The 19,981-nt window shown below is 42.5% G+C and overlaps 1 protein-coding gene across 1 annotated transcript in view; it reads left to right on the top strand.

The window, feature by feature from the left end:
* Positions 1 to 595: 595 nt before the first annotated feature.
* TMX4 (thioredoxin related transmembrane protein 4) overlaps positions 596 to 19,981 on the top strand; it is a gene marked incomplete at its 5' end in the record, with an annotated part of 53,955 nt that continues 34,569 nt past the window's right edge. Inside the window, 4 exons of the mRNA XM_075594931.1 lie at positions 596 to 740; positions 12,054 to 12,099; positions 12,932 to 13,060; positions 19,778 to 19,823. Coding sequence (XP_075451046.1) covers positions 596 to 740; positions 12,054 to 12,099; positions 12,932 to 13,060; positions 19,778 to 19,823 — 366 coding nt within the window. The remainder of the gene's footprint in view (positions 741 to 12,053; positions 12,100 to 12,931; positions 13,061 to 19,777; positions 19,824 to 19,981) is intronic.

Below are 19,981 nucleotides of genomic sequence, written 5' to 3'. Positions count from 1 at the left end.
GCGGAAGAGCGCCCTCCGATCGGGGCGCTCTCCCTACCGCTGTCGGGTCCGCCGGGTCCCCCGGAACCCCCTGCCGCTGTCCCGCGATTGCGGGACACCAGGGCTCCCTCGGGGAGCCCCTGGACACGCGTGCAGGGGGCGCACGCTCCCGATGACGCGTGACCGCGCGTCTATGACGCGCGGCACGCCGAGGGGCGGCCACTAGCAAGCCGGGAGATTTCCCGGCTTGCGGTACCGACCACACTTCAATAAAGTGTGTCGGTAGTGTACTTTCCCTGATTTGGATCTGGCTGGTGAACCACAGGAGAACTTAGACTGTGATTTATGGTTGAGTGCAATTAGTGGGGTGCTTTGAACCCGTTACTTTGGGTTCTCTCTGAAAATACTATAATGTTTACCTCTCTTGCACCTACCTCCTATATCTTAGGACACTAATACATAGGTGAGCAGTCATATCCACTCAATCTATACCTGATCTATGTATCATGGCAACTCTTAGCTGAAGGTTCTTTATACTGTACATTTCCCCTCCCCCCCCCTCCTATCTGCATCAACCTGTGAATATTGTATGTGAGCGTTTTATGGTGGTAATTAAACCAGAATTCCATTTTGTGTATTGCACAGTTATGCACCATGGTGTCCAGCATGTCAGCAAATACAGTCGGAGTGGGAGAGTTTTGGAAAAAAAAGTCATGCACTTGATGTTAATGTTGGAAAAGTGGATGTCACTCAAGAACCAGGTACTGTAGTATTTGCGATTTTGAAATGTGTACACTTTGTTTTAAATATATATATTTTTTTAATACAATCTGTTTTTTGTTGTTTCTTTTTTGCAATTTGTCTTCAGGCCAAAACACATTATACAGAATGCGCACATAAGACACTGGAATGCAGTGTCACATTGAAACCTGTAAGGCTTGAAAAGCCACATACGTATTCTTAAAAGCATTTATTTTTGGGCCCATAATATTAAAAACTGTCAAAATGGGAGTATGTAGGTCCTTTTGGGTTGCTTGCTTCATATTGATATTTATTCAGTTGCCTATGTGTGTAGATGTATGTATTATATTCACACACACCAACACTCACACCTATATTTAAGGTGTGTGTGTTTGCCAGTTTCCAGGGAAAAGTGGAGGGAAGGTACTTGGGACTTCTCTCCGCTGAAGATACGAACCTAATGGTCTTATTTGAATCACCTGAGAACCCTTCTGATCAAAAATCAACCTCCGTCCTGAATTATCTTTTGTTTAATCTGGTATGTTAGGGGTTGGGGTTTTAGTGTGACGTTATCTGATGTTGTCTGCCACTTGTCCACTCTAATGCAGCTCTAAGACAGGTTTTTTTTAGGGGGGGAGGGAAGGCTAGGGTACCCAGCTATTGTCTAATATATGTATCCAGGGAGGGCCTGCCTTAGGGCAAGACAAGTCCCCTGTCCTCTAACTCCTGTCAACACTGGGATCTGACTTTCACCCGACCGGAGGGAGGAGCTGGAGAAGGGAGCGTGGGGCCCCTCCGCCAGCTCCCCCCAGCGGTCGTAAGTTAGATCCCGGCGCTGACAGGAGGCAGCGCAAGGCCTCCGAACCGACAGAGAGGTAGGTGTGGGGGTGTTTGGGTGGTGTGTGTGCACATGCACGTGTCCTCTTACCTTCTCCACAGTGGGCCGCCTCCTCCAGTGATGGCAACACAACGTCACGGTGTCATATGACGTGGTGTTGCCATGGCAACATGACATCTCATAACGCTGCTGGAGGAGGCCTGCTTGTCTAGGTAAGTCCCTCCTTGTTTTTTTTTTTTTACAGGTATGCTGCCTTGGGCCCCGCAAAACCTAAGGCCAGTTGTATTGCCTGCTTTGTGTTTCTAGTGATTATTAATCTCCTTCTTATCCATTGTGTCTGTTTGAGAACTGTGTCTCTTGTTGCCCCAGGTCGTGTGTATTCGGGGGCTGACCTGCCTACGTGCCTCCCTCCCTTCAGCTCCAAGTATTGGGTTGGTGAGGTAGGCTGGGAGGAAAGGTGCACTGTCGGGAAGCAGGCGTTTGGGCTGAGTGGGAGGGATATCTCCTTTCCGTCCTCAATCAGAGGATTGAGACTGTCCACTGTCCGTGTTGGTACCCCAGGCGGAAGTTGTTGGAAACTGAGGCATGGAGTCCTGAAAACAATCCCCCTCTAGCTAGGTACCGGAGACTAGATAACATCTGTGAGCAAACTAGAGGGGCCCGCTCTGGATATTATGCTGGGCTTGACATTCCTTTTGGCTTGACCTACTGTAGTCCCTGATGGGTACTCTGTGTTGCATGTTCCTAGGGGAGGTAAGGAGAAAGGTGGAGTAGCCAGGATATTTCATGCCAACCTTCTCTGCACCTCCCACCCTGGGCCCGGGATAAAGTCTTTTGAGCATATGACCATTCGCTGTGCCATGCATGACAATCAAGCTTTGTATTTCATATTGGTGTATAGGCCGCCTGGACACAGGAGATACTTTGTGTCTCAGTTGTTGGATGTGGTCACTCCCATATTACTGGATTTCCCTCGCTCTGTGATGCTGGTGGGACCTCAAACTTTGGGTTGATGTCACAGACAATGCTGAGGCTGTGAATCTTATGGATACTATGGGATCCATGAGATTTAGTCAATATGTGCATGGCCTGACACATGAGCATAGTCATATACTTGATTTGATCTTTGCACAGGGGGGTATACGTTGGGGTAGTGAAGTTTTTTTTCTTTTTCTGCCCCTATAGACACATTATAGGGTGATCCAGGGTCAGATTGGAGGTGCTTCACCACCCCTTAAACAGAGTGGTGGGCGGCCTAAGACAACTTGGGTATGGCTAGGAGGCTGCTTGAGCCCATTAGATTTATGGCTGCCCTTGGGGCCCATTTAGCCTAATTTTCTCCAGACTTCGTCTCTGTCTGCATTTAAGTACAACTTAGCTCTCCGTGTACCCATGGACAAAGTGGCCTCTCTTCGGAGAATGCCTGCTTGCAGATCCATAGCACACTCGCTATGGTATTTTAGCGATCTCTGGGAGCTGCGACAGGTTCTCTGAAGGAGAGCATCGGTGGTTGAGTTCCTGTCAGGATGTTGACCAGATATGTCAATGGGGCATAAACGTGCAGTCTTCAGGGTGAAGAATTCATACGTCTCCCTGAAGATCGACTCCTCAAGAAATCGTCCAGTGGACCTCTTCAGGATCGTGAACAGTCTGGTTTATCTAGCCTGTTCCTCCATCGTGGTTTGTCCAACTGAGCAGCGATGTGGTGAATTTTATCCATTCTTAAATAAGATTGCCCATGTCCGTGGCGCTATTCATCCCCCGATTGATCCCACAGGCAAAGATGGTCTTGCAAGAGTTCAGCATCACCTCAATTCTGGATTTCCTCTCAATCATGGCTGCGATGAACTGGACTACTTGTGACTTGAATCCCTATCTATTATTGCTCCTGAAAGAGACCATTGATGCAGTGGGTGCGTGGTTGGTGGAGATCAAAAGAACCCTCTCAGCCGGGAAGGTGCTAGTTCCTCCCCTGTTGAAGAAAGTGGGTCTAGATGTTGATCTCACCAACGGTCGTCCAATCTCCAACCTTCCAAGCGAAAGGAAAGTGTTGGAGAGGGTAGTTTACACCCAGCTGAAAGATTTTCTGGACAGGGCCGGCTTGTTTGATCCCACGAGTTCGCCCTGGTCTGTGTGACAAATGATTTATTGATGGCCATGGATATGGGCTGTATTTCTGCCCTTGTCATGTGGGACCTCTCAACTGCCTTCGACACGATTGATCATTTGGTGCTGCTACACTGCCTGAGCGACATAGCTGGTATAGGTGGGACCACACTATAATGGGTTGCCTCATTCCTGCAGGGCTGGACCCAGCAGGTAGCTATGGGGTCCCATGTGTCACAGGTGGGGTCAGTCCCCTTTGGGGTTCCTCAAGATTTGGTACTGTCACCACTCCTGTTCCATATTCGACAGCTGGCCGAGATAATCCGGAAGCATGGTCTGAAGGGCAACCTGTGTGCTGATGGCCCCCAGATCTTTGTTTCTTTCCAGGGCAGCCCAGGGACAACTGTTGCATTGATGGCTTGCTTAGACAACGTGGGGGCATGGATGTAAGTGAATTGGCTGAAGCTCAACCCTGGCAAGACAGAACTAATGATTATAAATTCGGCAAGACGCCGGAGTATGGGACAGGAGGTTCGCAAACTGCCCCATATCAATGGTGTACAGCCGCTGCCCGTGTCCCAAGTTCATAACATCGGCATCCTCTTTGACCAGTGTCTCAACAGGCATGCCCAAGTGACCTCAGTTATGAAGACTGGAGCAATTGGGGTTAAACGTCTGTTTAGCCAGAGCTCTAAACAGAGCTAGAGCTTTCCTTATTTCACTAGTTTGTTTATTTTGATTATACCGCTGTTTGTTTAAAAATAAACACACGCATAGAATCCTGAAGTTTCTCGTATTCCTTACCCTGGAAAATGCTGCTGAGAACACTCAACAGTGTGTGCATATAATTACACTATTTTGCTATAATCTAGCTTTATGTAATTGTCTTTGTATGTACTAAAATACCAATACTGCTTACTCCAAGCAGAAGATACAAAATACCATTGCAACAGGGAAAGTCCTATTACCTTGGCTCATAGGGTTAATACATACATGTAGTGCAGTACTGGCTCAGGTGGAATGCCTTTCACCATTTTTGTTGCCATTTTTCTCCTGGAGGGCGCTATAACACTGGTCCCTATAGCTGAAAATAGTGTGGATCAGCTGTGGAGACCCCCCTGGTTCCTACTCTGTTTAAAAAAAAGATCAGCCTCTGGCAGATTTTCGTTTATAATTCTTGTTGCTGCTCATAGATATCTGATCCTGACCCCCAGAATGATGGAGACTGCCAGAAGCCTGCAGAATCAAAAATTAAGTGACAGCCTTGATACACGGGCTGAGTGCCTGCCTTCCCAGCCTTGATACACGGGCCGAGTGCATGCCTTCCCAACCTTGATATATGGGCTTAGTGTATGCCTTGCCAGCCTTGATACACGGGCCGAGTGCATGCCTTGCCAGCCTTGATACACGGGCTGAGTGTGTGCCTTCCGAGCCTTTGTACACGGGCTGAGTGCATACCTTCCTAGCCTTTTTAAGCAATTTTTAAATTTGAGAACTTCGGCTTCACTGTCCCAGCGTAGAACGTTGAGGTCAGATGGTGAGTGGCCATAAACTGTTACAACCTCAAACACCAAAGGAGTGCACAGCAGCATACCGGACAGGGAAAATAACCTGTGGAGGAAACATAAGGGACCATGGTTGCTACACTGCCTTTAAGAAATTAAGATGCCCAAAAGATAAAACTGTCTGTGTGCAGTATGGTTCGGAAGCTGCAGCATGAGTGATAGGCAGTGAGAGGGACGGGAGCATGGCATCGGACAGTGGGCGGGGCCGAGGCTGAGGAAGGTGAGGGAAGTGTTTCAGACATGAAAGGGAAGAGAGAAAAACATAAAGGAGAGAAATTCAGAAGAAGGAAAAGAAACACATGCAGGAGGAGAAAAGAGCAAAATATATGAGGGGGAGGGGGGATTGGAAGTGTGAGAAGAGGGAAAGGAGAAGAGAAAAAGATGCTGGGGAAAAGTAAATTCTGACCATGAAGGACAAATAAACTGTTTTTATTATGTTCTTTCTTTTATAGTTCATTTTATTAATGCTTAAAAGTAGTAACAGAATGTCACGTAAGGCACACTTGTGAGCACGTGACCTGCATACGGGACAAGGGTTAATCCACAGCTCACAAGCTGGGCCACTTTTCACCTTCGTAAAGGTCCCCCAAATTAACAATATCTCCCCTCAATTCGTCCCCATATACCATCTGTCATGAACAGCACACAAGTGAGCACGTGACTTCGATAGGCAACCAGGGTTAATACACATGGCTACTCTAGCCAACTCGCCTTAATCCTGTGCAAGGTACTTTCAATGATTTAATATTAACCCCTTACTCAATTGCAATCTGATCTATCCACTGCCACCACCCAAGAATTATGCAAAAATATGTAAATTAATATATCTGCCAGGGTCTCGGGTACCTGTTTATTATAGAAAAAAAACTATGCACTTAACACACCTGTTATATCAAAATGTGTCCGAAAATGTAAATACTCTCTCCAGAGTGTGCAACAGTTCATTCACAGCCCCAAAGCATCACTTATTAAATGTTTTAATTGATATAAAAATACAGTGCTTAGATTACAGAAAAAGGATTATAAGAACATAAAACGACAGTAAATGCAGGACCGTTTCTGAAAATAACAGGATAAAACAGAAATTCCTTTACATTACGTTACCATATATCAGGATTTCCATCACCGAGATCACTGGCGTAGGAATATTAGAAATCATGTGTTTGGTCCAAAACACACCTCTGTTGAAATCTGATTTTCATAATACCTTGCTAAATTTTATGTACTATTTTTTTCCCTATTGAAACAACATAAACCCACCCTTGTCGTAAATCAGCTGCGAGATTTACGGTTTTGCAGCATAGTAAAAAAAACTTCTACCAAACAATGTTTACGTTTTTCCTCAATATATAAACACACTCATAACTTAGTGTTTCTAATACTTAGACTCATGTGAGTCACATCAATAGATTCAGGCGATTTATGATGGACCCAACAAGATTTCCGTCTTGCTTCTAAATTTGAGTGACAAATGGATATCTGTCCTTGGCAGTGTGTGGTCTCATTGCATTCGACCCTTTGCCACGATTACAGACATACAACTCTTAGTATGTACAGTAGATTATGTCACATAATATTCTCATTTTTAATAAAGTCCTCCAACTAAGGCATAACTTGTGTCACCTCTCTCTGGGATGGACCAGCAATCATTCATAAACATTTAGTTTGCTTTGAGGCTGACAGAGTAGTCTCTGGTTATCGTTTATGGCCTTCAAAACAACACACATGCCACTTCTAGTGGGTCATCCCTGCCCCCCTCACCCCCAATTAAGTCCTCAGCACAGAACCAGGAAATATCTTAACCTGACATAAACCTAATATATTGTATTTTTACATGCCAACTGTTGCTACATTAATCCCTGAAGCACCAGATTGATTAAAATATTTAATCTCTCATGATATTATCATGACACAGAACATTCAAATTTTAGCTACATGTAAAAATATTAGCCTTGAAGGTGTGTGTAATTTCCATTTGAAGAAACATGGGATTTAGCTTGGAGATTTGTGTATGAAACATTTTAAACAAGCTATACTATGTGTATTATAACAAATCTGTTCTCCCCTATGACAACTTTGACGTTATCTTCTCGAAGTTGATCTCAACCACATGTTATAGGAATATAGAAGGGTCCTATCTGAAAATGAAAAGCTTACTTGATCGGGCTTCCCCCTGCTTACAGATGCTGTTGTTCCTGGGTACCAACCCCGCTCCCTTACCCAGAGTCCTGAAATGACAAAAAAAAATGCAATTATGGCAGCGGGGTCACAAATACAAAGTTGCAACATCTCCAGATGATGTTGCAACTTTGTTGGCCACGGGAGTGAACCTTTAACCTATCACCATTTTGTATACCCATTGGCATTCAGAAACCCGTAGGTTGGGGGGCATAGATCAGCTTTTGGGTAAGCTGGGTGGGGGAGGGGGGGGAAATTGCAAGCAAGCACAACTGCTTCTTTAAATGTAAAAGGTTTATACTAAGCAACTTATGTTACCTTTTCATGTGAGACAATTTGTCAGTTCTTGCCAAATTAATATCTAGATTTGTAAACTGAATCAAACCCATCTTTTCTTCAAGCTGGGCATCTCATTGGACCTCTTGGACATATCTGTCAATTGAGTAGCTAATGTGTCTCATGTAAGAGTTGGGCAATGTTGTCTTTTTATGCTGACATGTTCCAGGCCTTGTCATAGTACAGCTCAACTCCGTTATAGCGCGGTCCTCGGGGGCAACCTGATCCGACCGCGCTATAACTGGAGTCGCGCTGTTTTTTTTTTTTTAAATGGCCGCCGCGCGCCCGATGAGGAGTGAGGCTCCGGCAGCCCTACATGGCCCCTAGCAGCCACTATAGTTCCCCAGCACTCCCCTCAGCAGCCAACCACGCACCTATTTCCCCCCCCCCCCAGTCAAGCGCCAATTGCCGCACCGGCGCCCCCCCCCACAACAGCGTTCCAATCCCTGCACTGATCCCCCTGCCTCGCGCCGTTCCTCCCTCCCCCCCAGCAGCCCCACGATGCACCCAAAGGTGGGCTGTGACACCAAAGGTAGAAGGGGGGGGCTGTGTGTGTGCGCTGTGTGTGCTGTGTGTGCTGTGTGTGCTGTGTGTGCTGTGCAGTGTGCAGTGTGCAGTGTGCAGTGAGCGTGTGCTGTGTGTGCTGTGTGTGCTGTGTGCAGTGAGTGTGTGCTGTGTGCAGTGAGTGTATGCTGTGTGTGCGTAGTGTGTGCGTGTGTGCAGTGTGCAGTGTTTTTAATTTGGGGTCCATGCTCAAACCGCGTTATACGCGGATCCGCGTTATAGCGGATCGCGCTATTACAGGGTTGAGCTGTAATAATAATAGCTCACAGATAACGGAGAGCCTCACTCAACCTAAAAATGGTACTGCGAGTCCTACCAAGGAGATGATTGAACGCAAAGTAGGGTGTGAAAAGAGACCCACTAAAAAAGACTTCCTATCAATGGTGCACACCACAATGTAAAGAGTAAACAGTGAATTGATGACTAATCAGTCAAATGTACCTTTTATTGAATCTTTGCACATGAATGTACTGTAAAAATTAATTTTATTCTTTGGAGTTTAGTTTGTTATCCTAAATAAATAAGTCTTGAATGTTGTTAAATAAAATTACCACCACCACTGAGTAGAAGTAGCGGTGTGTTCTCAGTTTAGGCAGGGGTACCACAAGTTAAGCTTGAGCCCATAAGGCAACTTTAATTTAATTGTAAAAAAAGAGGCTTTTCATCAGGTAAGTGTGTAATACAATAAGCAAATGGTGCCTTTTTAAATTCCCATCGATGGCAATCACCGGTACTACCGGAAATGACATAATTTGACTTCCGGAATGTTAAAGCGTCATATTGCTAAATCATTATTAGAAGAGACACATGTACCTCTTAATGGCATTCTCTAATATGACCAGAAAATTGTGAATGATCTATTCTTTAACACACACACACACACACACACACACACACACACACACACACACACACACACACACACACACACACACACACACACACACACACACACACACACCACACCATTGTGATAAATAATAAAACAGACATCAGAAAACTGAAAAACAAATACTAATATTAACCCATTTAGGAATCGATAATGGGCACATATTCTAATGTATCAAAATCGAAAAATCCTAGTCTTGTATATCTTATTACCATATAATGTGTAATAATTATGTATCATGGTGAAATACTGTAGTGAAAGATTATCAATAACACCAATATCCAACAGTCTTGAAATTAAACATACTGTACCAATATATTGAACATACAAATATCAATACTGTACCATCAATACAGCTATAGATGTTTATTTAAATATCTTTCTAGTAGTGTAAATACACCCCACCTTCATTATTTATTAGATATGTGTATATATAGTACGAAACACCAAGATCACACACATTTTGGTTCCAAAATGCAATTGCACCCCAAGATGTTAAAACAGTACCAAATACAGAATCCTTCTCAAATATCAAAGAAAACAATTCAAGACTACTCCACAGTAGTTGACTTTGGATCAATATTTACCAAAAAAAACTTTTACAAGAACACTTTTAAATCCAATTACTCATTAGTGCATTTCCGAAAGGCATGATTCAAATAAAAAAATCCACTGTGATTCTTCTTCTTTTTTTTAAGGAGTATATTTTCCCCGTCTCCTCCCCTTTTGAGAGGCAATACCCCATGAATTATTGCAGACCGAAATTGGTTTACCTCACGTCTTATTTCTTGAAATTGTCTAGCCGCCAGGGAGTCAATAGACCGACTCTCAGAAGTTGTGAGCTTGTCGGATACTACACTTGTGTTCTGTTATTCGTTTCTTAATAGTTTGGATGGTCTTTACCACAAGGGCACCACAATAAGTAAATAAAATTGAAATTGCTAGTAAAAAAATTCTTAATCTTATATTGTTTCCCCAATATGGGGTGTCTGAAAGTATCTCCTTTAGTTACAGAGTTGCAATGAACGCAATTAAGACATGGGGAAATTACCAATGCATTTTGTTTTAAAAGAAAATCCTGTGTTGTACCCATCATTGGTCTATCGGCTTTAATTAACTGATCTCTCAAATTTCTCCCTCTACGAGACAAGAGAGGAGGTGTTTTAAGAATATTTCGCAACACAGGGTCACTGTCAAAAATTCGCCAATGTTTCAGAATGGAGTTCTTGATGGTGAAGTGTATTTAGAATCAACGGGTATTCTTACTTTTTTTCAGTCTTATCTCGATTTGCGAGTCACATTACGTCATTTCCAGTAGTACCGGTAATTGCTGTCAATGAATATTTAAATTGCACCATTTACTTATTGTATTACACACTGTAAGAGACCTGTGCAGAGGTACAAACAGGGAGACAGATTTAGAGAAATTTAAACCCTGTCTTTATTCCGCTTGTGACTTTAAACAATGCAGAGAATACAAAAATAAACAATATAAACAACCTATCCCTGTGTAAAGGCTAACTCACTTCCCCAATCGCTATCTGCAGGGCTTTTGGGGGGGGGGGGGGGTACGCTCCTTATCAACCTATCACCCCAAAGTCTAAAGAGGTACCTCAAAGCAGGTGGCCCTTCATGTCAGTCTTTGGGTTTGTGTCTGGATTGGTGTCAGTTGAGGGGCCAGCCTCTGGAAGGTTCCCTGTGTCCAGGAATAGAGGTCTGGCTCCTTGTGTCTTAATGTCAGCACACAGTCCTCCTGTGTGCTCAAGAGTCACTCTGTCAGCTCCCAGGAGGAGCCTTTTACACTTGTCTGAGTAACCAGGTGGAGACTGGTAAATTGTCTAGCGCAATTAACCAGCTCCCTGCTGGATTCCTCAAACCACTATAGGCTTATATTGAAGCCTTATTTAAACTTTCAAATTTAGGGGTTAAGACCCTGTTACCCACACTTACCCGATGAAAGGCCATGTATGGGCCGGACACATCGCATTGTAATGTGACATGCCTGCTTGCAAATAAAGGGAACTTATTTTCAACATCAATGTGTACTGTCTAAAGTGAATCAGATACTCTTCTACGAATTGTGAGTGTTACTCTATCTTGGGGCAGTGTGCTCTGTCTCCTTTTTTTTCGTGTCGGGAATAAAAAATGTACATTTTGAATTACTTCTTGTCTGTATCAAATGGACGTGTTGTGGCCCCAAATAAACATTTGCCTAGCTTTGTTTCTCTGTCTAGCTAATGACAAATGACTAGGTGTTCCTTTCTGCCTTCTTTCATTTAGAGGTTACTGTGCATGCCAGAACACCAGAAATTAGCATTTTCACCACAGAGGTTTATTTTGGGATTTTATAGAACAATGTTAAAGCAAATAATACATGTACCAAGGTCAGTTGTTGCTGGCATTACAGATGTATCCAGACCTATGTTTGCTGGGGAAATCTGACTGCAGCTGCTCGTGGCGGTCACCTTTCCTCAGAGCCGAGAAAAAGATTTTGAACCCCTGGCTACAGGGCAGGCGAGTCTGGCTACATCTGTATATTGTCATAGTACTGTACATTCATTTTTTCATCACCCCATCTTCAAAGCCTCAACCATACTATGATGCTTAAAGTAGTATTTTTCTTTCAATTTACTTGATTTTTCACATTGACCCCAGTATTTTTTTTTCTTTTTAAAGAACTTTTTTTGTGAACCCTCTTAAATGGCCACTACTTTGATGTTCTAAAACTGCCTCATGTCTCAGACCTGATAACTAACTTGTGCATACACTTTTTTTTTCTTTGCATAATAGTGTAGATTTATGTGTGTTTTTAAAAAAAAATTTTTTTTTAAAGAAAAAAATGTTTTCTTTTTTTCAGGACTGAGCGGACGTTTTTTTGTCACAACACTTCCAACTATTTTCCAGTAAGTTCTAAATAAATATTAATTTCAATTTGCTTGTTCTATTATGACATAAGGCACATTAAACGTAAATAAGGGAAGATTGAAGTGGAATTTTGATACTATTATCATCAGGGTTTTTTCCCATGTGGGCTCTCACCAGAAGTTCCTACTGTAGTATTCATCTGTCATGTTTAGTGTCATCAAATTGTCTATTCCACAAATTCTCATTGCATGATCTAGTAATATAGCTGTAATTATTCAGTATTAATGGATACAAATTCACTAAACATTGTCCTCTTATGAAAATCTTTGTAATATTGAACAATAGCGCATCCTAGTGACCCATAGCATTGGAATGGCTTGATGTCGTGTGTGTGTGTGTGTGTGTGTGTGTGTGTGTGTGTGTGTGTGTGTGTGTGTGTGTGTGTATGTATATCTATATTATCTCCCTAGCCCAACCACCACTACTCAAGCCCTACACATATGACACAACTCTGTAACTTTCATTTTAAGTAGACTCTGTAAGCACTCAAGGCTACGCTAATAGCACATGAACAGCCCCTAATAGAATTATATTACACAAAATATAATGTAAATTGTAAATTAAACAACCTTTGTGGGAAGTATCAAAAAAAAAATGTATAATGCTTTTTTTTTTTTATCGCTCTGACCTGGAATTTCCTTGCCCCAGGGATTAAAGTAATAAGCGCCACATCGATAATTTGATTTTTATTTCAGTTCTATGGAGGGGAAAAATAACTTCTCTTTTGTTGTACAGTGAACTAATCAGTTGTCATTATGTATCATCGCTATGGGATTAATTTAAGTTGTTTCACCTATTTATGATTTTTAGTGCCAAAGATGGGGTGTTTCGTAAATACCGTGGCTCTCGAATGGTGGAAGATCTTCAGGCCTTCATATCGGAGAAAAAATGGGAAGTTGTAGAACCGATTGCTGGGTGGAAGTCCCCATCGTCCATTATGTAAGCACCTATTATTCTTGTCAGTGAATCCTATTAGAGAAAGTCACTTACAGTTTGTACATAGTACAGTGTAATCATTGGATGTCAGTAATGATTAGAGATGTCACATGAGTATAAGGGTACGTTAGCACTATAAATACATTTGTTAATAATCAATACTTGTAGCAAGGCGTGAAGATTACTACTGTTGTAATAAATCATGTAAGGTTATTTTTGTTTTGATATGTATTTAATAATCTTTTATTTCCGTATGCAGTTCTGGAACTATTATTTGTAAAATGTTCAGCCACGTATGTACTGTATGTATGTATGTATGTCGATTATTATATAGCACCATCTATGTACATGGCGCTTCACAGCAGTAATACACGTGACATTATTTAAGACATAATGGAAATAAGCACTTCAGACATAAAAATAACATTCGAAAATGGAGTTCCTGCCCTAAAGAGCTTACAACCTAAGTTGTAAGTAGGAAGAACATACAGAGACATTAGGAGGGTGTTCTGGTGATTGTGTCTGCATGGGGCTACGGTCGATGTGTGAGGTGTATAGTGTCAGCCACGGAACTACCCATATGCTTCGTTATTTTTTTAGATGGGTCTTATAACCTTATGAGGTTGCTAGTCAGATGTTGAGGGGGAAGGGCAGTCCAGAGGTGGGGCATTGAGGGAGAGGTTTTAAGCGAGAGAGGGATTTAGATACAAAAGGGGTAGCGAGAAAACATCCTTGAGCAGAACACTAGTTGGGACGGCTTATAGTGAGACAATTAGGGCTGAGATGAGGGGAAAAGTGTATAGCCTTAAAATGTGTGGAGGAGAATTTTGTGTGTAACAGGGGATTTAATAGGAAGCCAGGAGAGGGATTTCAGCAGGAGAGACGCTGAGACAGATTTAAGAGCGAATAAAGTGATTCTAGCAGCAGAGTTTAGGATAGATTGAAGGAGAGGCAGGAAGGCCAGACGTTAGAAGGTTACAATAGTCAAGACGGGAGAGAAGGTGGGCATATGTTGGGGTTTTAGCAATAGAGCGACAGAGGAAAGGGCATATCTTTGCATCCTTACAGAGGAAAAACGACAGGTTTTAGAGAAAGGAGGAAGAGGTCCACAGAGGTCGGAGGAGGAGGTGTTGGCAAACGAGACACTGAAAGTACGATGGGAGAGATGAGAGGAAATCCAGGATAGAGCTTTGTTACGGAACCCAATGGAGAATGTGAAGGAGAAGAGAGTGATTCACAGTATCAAAGGCTGCAGAGGGGTCAATAAATATGAACAGAATGTAATGACCTTTGTCGTTGGCAGCATGGAGGTCATTTAGTTATTTTAGTGAGGGCTGTTTAGGTGGAGTAAGCAGTGTGGAAGCCAGATTGTAGAGGGTCTAAGAGAGCATGGGAGGTTTGAAAATGGAGCAAGCAAGAGAATACAAGGTTTTCAAGGAGTTTAGAGGCAAAGGGCAATGGGGAGACAGGATGATCGATACAGACAGGCGGTCTAGGACATTTGGCTGCTGGCGCTCCGACACTCCGCTGCTGAAAGCTTCCACCACAAATCACTTGGCTGCCACGGTAGATAAACCTCCTAAACTAAAACCCCCCTACTGTAATCCCTTACCCTAAAACCCCAACCCTAACCACTAAAACCCTTAAATGAACCCCATACCCTAACCACTAAAACCCTTAAATTAACCCCCTAACCAATAATTAAACTTCCCTTCAAAGGGGCCTGTGGTGAAGCGGCAGCGGGGAAGAGGGTAGTCCACAGTGTCAAAAGCTGCAGAGAGATCGAGAAATATGAGCAAAGTTTAATGTCCTTTCTTTTGCAGCATGGAGGTCTTCAGTTACTTCTTTGAGGGCTGTTTTCAAGGGAGTGAGCTGAGCTGAAGGCAGATTGCAGAAGGGCTAGGAGAGAGTAGGTGGTGAGAAAATGGAGCAAGCAAGAGAATACATGACGTTCATGGAGTTTAGAGGCAGGAGGGAGACAGGACGATAGTTAGAGAGACAGGTAGGGTCAAGTTTGCCGTTTTTGAGTAATGGTATAACTGTTGCTTTTTTTAAAAAAAATATGTTGTATGGTGCTCAATGGAAAACAGCAAAAAAACAAAATGAATATTGAGAAACGGAATTAACCCAATAAGTGAAGATAATAAATGATTCCAAAAGATGTAGACTGGTAAACTGTGATCCCACGTAGCACTGAGGTAAGGATACAGTAATGTTAACACCTGTTGGTGACCAGTATTGTAAACATCAAATTGTTATAACTGAAATCCAATATAATGGACAAACTGGAATAGACTCACATTGGGATGGTGATCCACGATTGACAGCAAGTCCAGATGTAGCCAGTAGTCCAGGGGTTAATTGTGCCTCCGTCTGTGGATGGATACAATAGACGAAAAAAGGAAGGAAAAAACGGAGCACTAAATCCAAAATTGGTTGAACCAAAATAAGATACAAGGATGCGTTCCCATAATAAAAATAGCTTATTTAATGAATGAGCAAAAAACAACCACACCAACGCGTTTCGGACAAACAAAAGTCCTTTCTCTTTCTCCTTTTCGGCTTTTTTTTTAAAGGAGGGAACGAGTGGAGGGAGGAGACACGACGTCGTGTCAAAACAAATGCATTGCGGCCGTCGCATGCGGTTATAGTAAGCGTGGTGCGACGGCTTGGTCGCGATCGTTGGAAGTCATCTCAATTTGCTTTTTCCAGCGACCGCAGCCTGACGTCGCCGTCGCATCGCCGCCACTATAAGCGTAGCCTAAGGATTAAAGGTAGCAAGAGGTTTTAGGAGATGGGAGAGAATGGGGTTGAGAGGGAAAGTGGTAGAGGGAGAAGAGGAGATCAGTAGCGACACATCCTCCTCTGTGACAGTGGAAAAGAGTGGAGGAAGGCTGGAGGAGAGTTAGGAAGAGGCGTAGAATGTGAGGAAGATACAGAGGGGATGCCTTGCTGAAGAAATCCACAGTTGTCTTGAAATAGTTAGCAAAGTCCTAAGGTGAAATGGAGGTAACAGACAGTGGTCTGAGAAGAGTTGGCATAGGTTAGACTTGTGTGGGTTGATTAAAGAAAAGCAGGTTTGTTTAGCCAGGGAAAGGGCAGAGTTTAAATAGGACAGGGTAAATTTGTAGTGAAGGAATTTTGCGAGAATGAGATTTCCTTCACAGTCGTTCATTGTGCAGTTCTGTGTAAAACTAAATGTAATTAATTACTGAGGTATTTTAATGAGTTAATACTGGATGCAGTTGCGGTCATGTGATCACGATGTCACTGGCATACTGAAAAGGAGCCGTCTTCTAATGGCAAAATTGTGCTCGGTGCTCCACAGGAGCGTGAAATGCGATCTCCCCTCAAAGCGGCAGGAAGCCTATGACGAGCCACTAAGTGATTAAGTACTCAAAGGGTTAAACAAGTCATACAAGCATACTTAAAGCTACCAAATGTCCTGGAAGGGTCAACAAGGACATGTACAAGTGAGCCAGCAGTACATTGGGAAGGGAGATGGGGCAGCTCTATAAATGTGACCTGCTTTTATTTTATTTCAAAGAACATTCTGGTTTGGCTATTTTTAACAAGCCTCAACACTTCATCTGTTTTTGCTTTTCCTCAGACCTGTGCAAACCGGGACTGTCCCAGGTACACCAGGACATTTGATAGCTTTAGCCATTTTTAAAGGTGTGGAATTTTCCATGTCTTCCACTTGCAACCGAAACTCTGATTTTGTAAATCCATCACAGCAATTTTCCACGAAAATACTTAACCTATTGAACTCCGAAGAATCAAGTAGTTGAAATGGTTTCATTTTGAGCTCTCTCTCTCACTTTTTCCTACCCTCTCTTTTAATATCCTCATTCGTACCTGCGGGAAGTGAGAAACACATGCTATATCATGTCAAACAAAACTCGTGATGCGAAAAAGTACATGCAAAGGACGTTTTTTGGAGCAATATTACTGCATACATAATTAACGGCTCAGTAGGCTGTGAACCTGCTTCTCTATACTCATATACTGTAGTTTAGGCACATTCATTTAAATGGAGCTACATTCTTTCTCTAGTATACTGTACAGTAGTTGAGGGTCTTCTCAGCATAATGATTAGGGGCTTTAGTCCTTAAAAACAGGCTATTCAATTTGCCACAGACTTTTATCTATATCAAGATCTTGCATAAAATGTATCTTAATATTATAAATATATAGTTAGATATTGATATGGACTAGAGGGGGATGGAGATCAGATTCTGCAAATATTAAATCCAATAAATCTTTGGAACGATGATTTTGTTTGTAACACTCCAGGCCAGTATTGCTGAGGTTTTTAAATTTTTTTTTTTTTTTTAAATCATTTATTAAAAAAAATATTAGGTTTACCTACCTTATTATTGTTGCAGATCTCTACAGCAGTAAGTACAGGCATACCCCGCATTAACGTACGCAATGGGACCGGAGCATGTATGTAAAGCGAAAATGTACTTAAAGTGAAGCACTACCTTTTCCCACTTATCGATGCATGTACTGTACTGCAATCGTTATATACGTGCATAACTGATGTAAATAATGCATTTGTAACAGGCTCCATAGTCTCCCCGCTTGCGCACAGCTTCGGTACAGGTAGAGAGCCGGTATTGCTGTTCAGGACGTGATGACAGGCGCATGCGTGAGCTGCCGTTTGCCTATTGGGCGATATGTACTTACTCGCGAGTGTACTTAAAGTGAGTGTACTTAAAGCAGGGTATGCCTGTATGTTAATAAAACACCCATTCCCCTTTCCCCTCTACCCTTTGCTGCTCAATATTTTTCTTCCACATTTCTTTTAGAATATAGTTTTCCATTTTCTTTGCTCTCTCTTCCCTCCCCCTAGTCTTTGAGTCACCTTAAACCGCGCTCATGGTGGGGGCGTTGCTGTGTGCGTGCGCACTTTCGGGACTCTTACCTGATTTGTTATTGCAGTTCCTCAAGTGCCTGCGGCGCTGCTTGCGTCGACACTACTACATTTTGCCGAGACGAGTACATTTGAGATTTCGGGCTGCAGTCGCATGACATCAGCGTCATGTGAGCTGGTTCAGCCAATGAGGGCGAACCAGCTTCGTGACGCATTCACCACGCCCCCTATTGCCTCCCCAATATCCTGCAGCCTAGTGCACACATCACTGGGGCTGCAGGAGTGTGCTGCGGCGAGCACGGTAGCGCACTGTGCCGCGCCGCCACCATGAGCTGGGCCTTAGGCTGTATCTTTGTCTTGTTGACATCTGATTTTGTGAGTGATGTTCAGAATTGATTGTGAGACTGAAGGAGTTTGTTGCTGCCCTGTCGTGCATGTGTGTGTGCCTGTGCCTTGTGTGTGTGTGTGTGTGTGTGTGTACATGTTTTACAGATGAAGTTGAGAACCACCTCACAATCTTAAAAAAAGGGGTCCTTACCTTTTGAATGGAAATAAATGCACATTTCTTGGTCACAACTACATCTCCTTAGACTTGTTTTAAATGTGCCGTTCCTGTCGGGAAGAAGAAAAGACACATTTTAAAATCAACAATGTAACTCTCTTCCTTAAACAAATGTAATCCTACAAAACGTAACATTTGATTGCATTGGTTTCTTTCAAATCAGAAAGTAAAATCTTGTTCTTATGCAAAGTGCTTGTCAATCAAGCTTTCACTCAACCACTAGCCCACAATGCTCCTGTTAGAGGGTCAAGATAGATAAGCTGAGGACTTTGCCTGTGCACATTCTTGTTCATCATATCTGACAACAAAAGGGAGTTGCTAGAAAATGTCAACACCGCCACCCTCCATGTCCAAGACAAAAATGTCAGTCACAAAGAAGGTTGAACTCCTTAACACTATCAGTGCGATTGGTTCAATTTATCGCTAGCAGAGCCTGCACCTTTAAAGGGACTATCTCTCCTAGGACAGAAGGGAGCTGTAAGGGCTGTGGCATGTTTAAGCAGCTGATTTTTACAGCTTCAAAAAAAATGACAAAAAAATAATAGTTTAAAAAAATATATTTTTAAACTCTTTTTCCATGGTAATCATTGTGAAGTGCCTGTACAATTTTTATCTGCTATCTTTTGGTCGTAAGATCAAAGTCCTTAAAGTCGTAGTTGTATTGGTAGTTTTGCTTAGATATCTGTTTAAAGGAAAGTTTCTTATAACATGCTCTCTGTGCGTAAATACAGGGGTAACACATGGAAAACACTATGCTCTATGTGTGCTGCATTGATATCAGCACTGATGTGTCGATATTTACTGCAGACCACTTAATTATATTCCACAGAGGGAAAAAAAGGGCAAGGAAATTCTTTTCTAGTAGTTCTCTCAGCTTCCAGCTCAGGAGCGGGAGCCTCTTTTCATGACTGCGCAAAGTAGACTAGAACTCTGCATCTGGTCCCAGTCCACCATTTATTTGAACTGTGTCCTAACCTGGATAAATCAATACAAAGACTGTAGCACATTTGGAGGAAAAGATCCAAGTCATCCAGTTATCATGAAACTGCTGTAAAGTTTTAAATCTCTGTGCCAAAAGGAAGTTTCCCATGGAAGAGGCTTAAACAGCATTGATGAATAGTTGCTTCTAAATCATCATATTACTTATCAAAGCATTTTAATACAAGGCCAGATGACCTGTTGTTTTTTTGCAGCTGCTTTATTACATAAATATGGATTCTCTATATGCTACTGTTCGCCTGATGTTCATTATTAATACCTGCCTCACTACTATTTTTAGGATGTCTGGAATGGCCGGTCTTTTTCATCTATCAGGATGGATTCGGGTACGTAATAACAAATTTATTTCATATAGTGCTTTTTCCTAATGGGACTCAAACCAGTTCACAAGTACAGTATAAAGACCAAGATAGGGTTCCACTCAGCTAATATATATGGATAATCAATCTTAATTCTTATAGGTGGGTGCTGTTAGGGTAGATAT

Source organism: Ascaphus truei, chromosome 4, assembly GCF_040206685.1.
Source record: "Ascaphus truei isolate aAscTru1 chromosome 4, aAscTru1.hap1, whole genome shotgun sequence".
Lineage (NCBI taxonomy): Eukaryota > Metazoa > Chordata > Amphibia > Anura > Ascaphidae > Ascaphus > Ascaphus truei.
The sequence above is the reverse complement of the archived record's forward strand: the minus strand, read 5'-3'. Positions and strand labels throughout refer to the sequence as shown.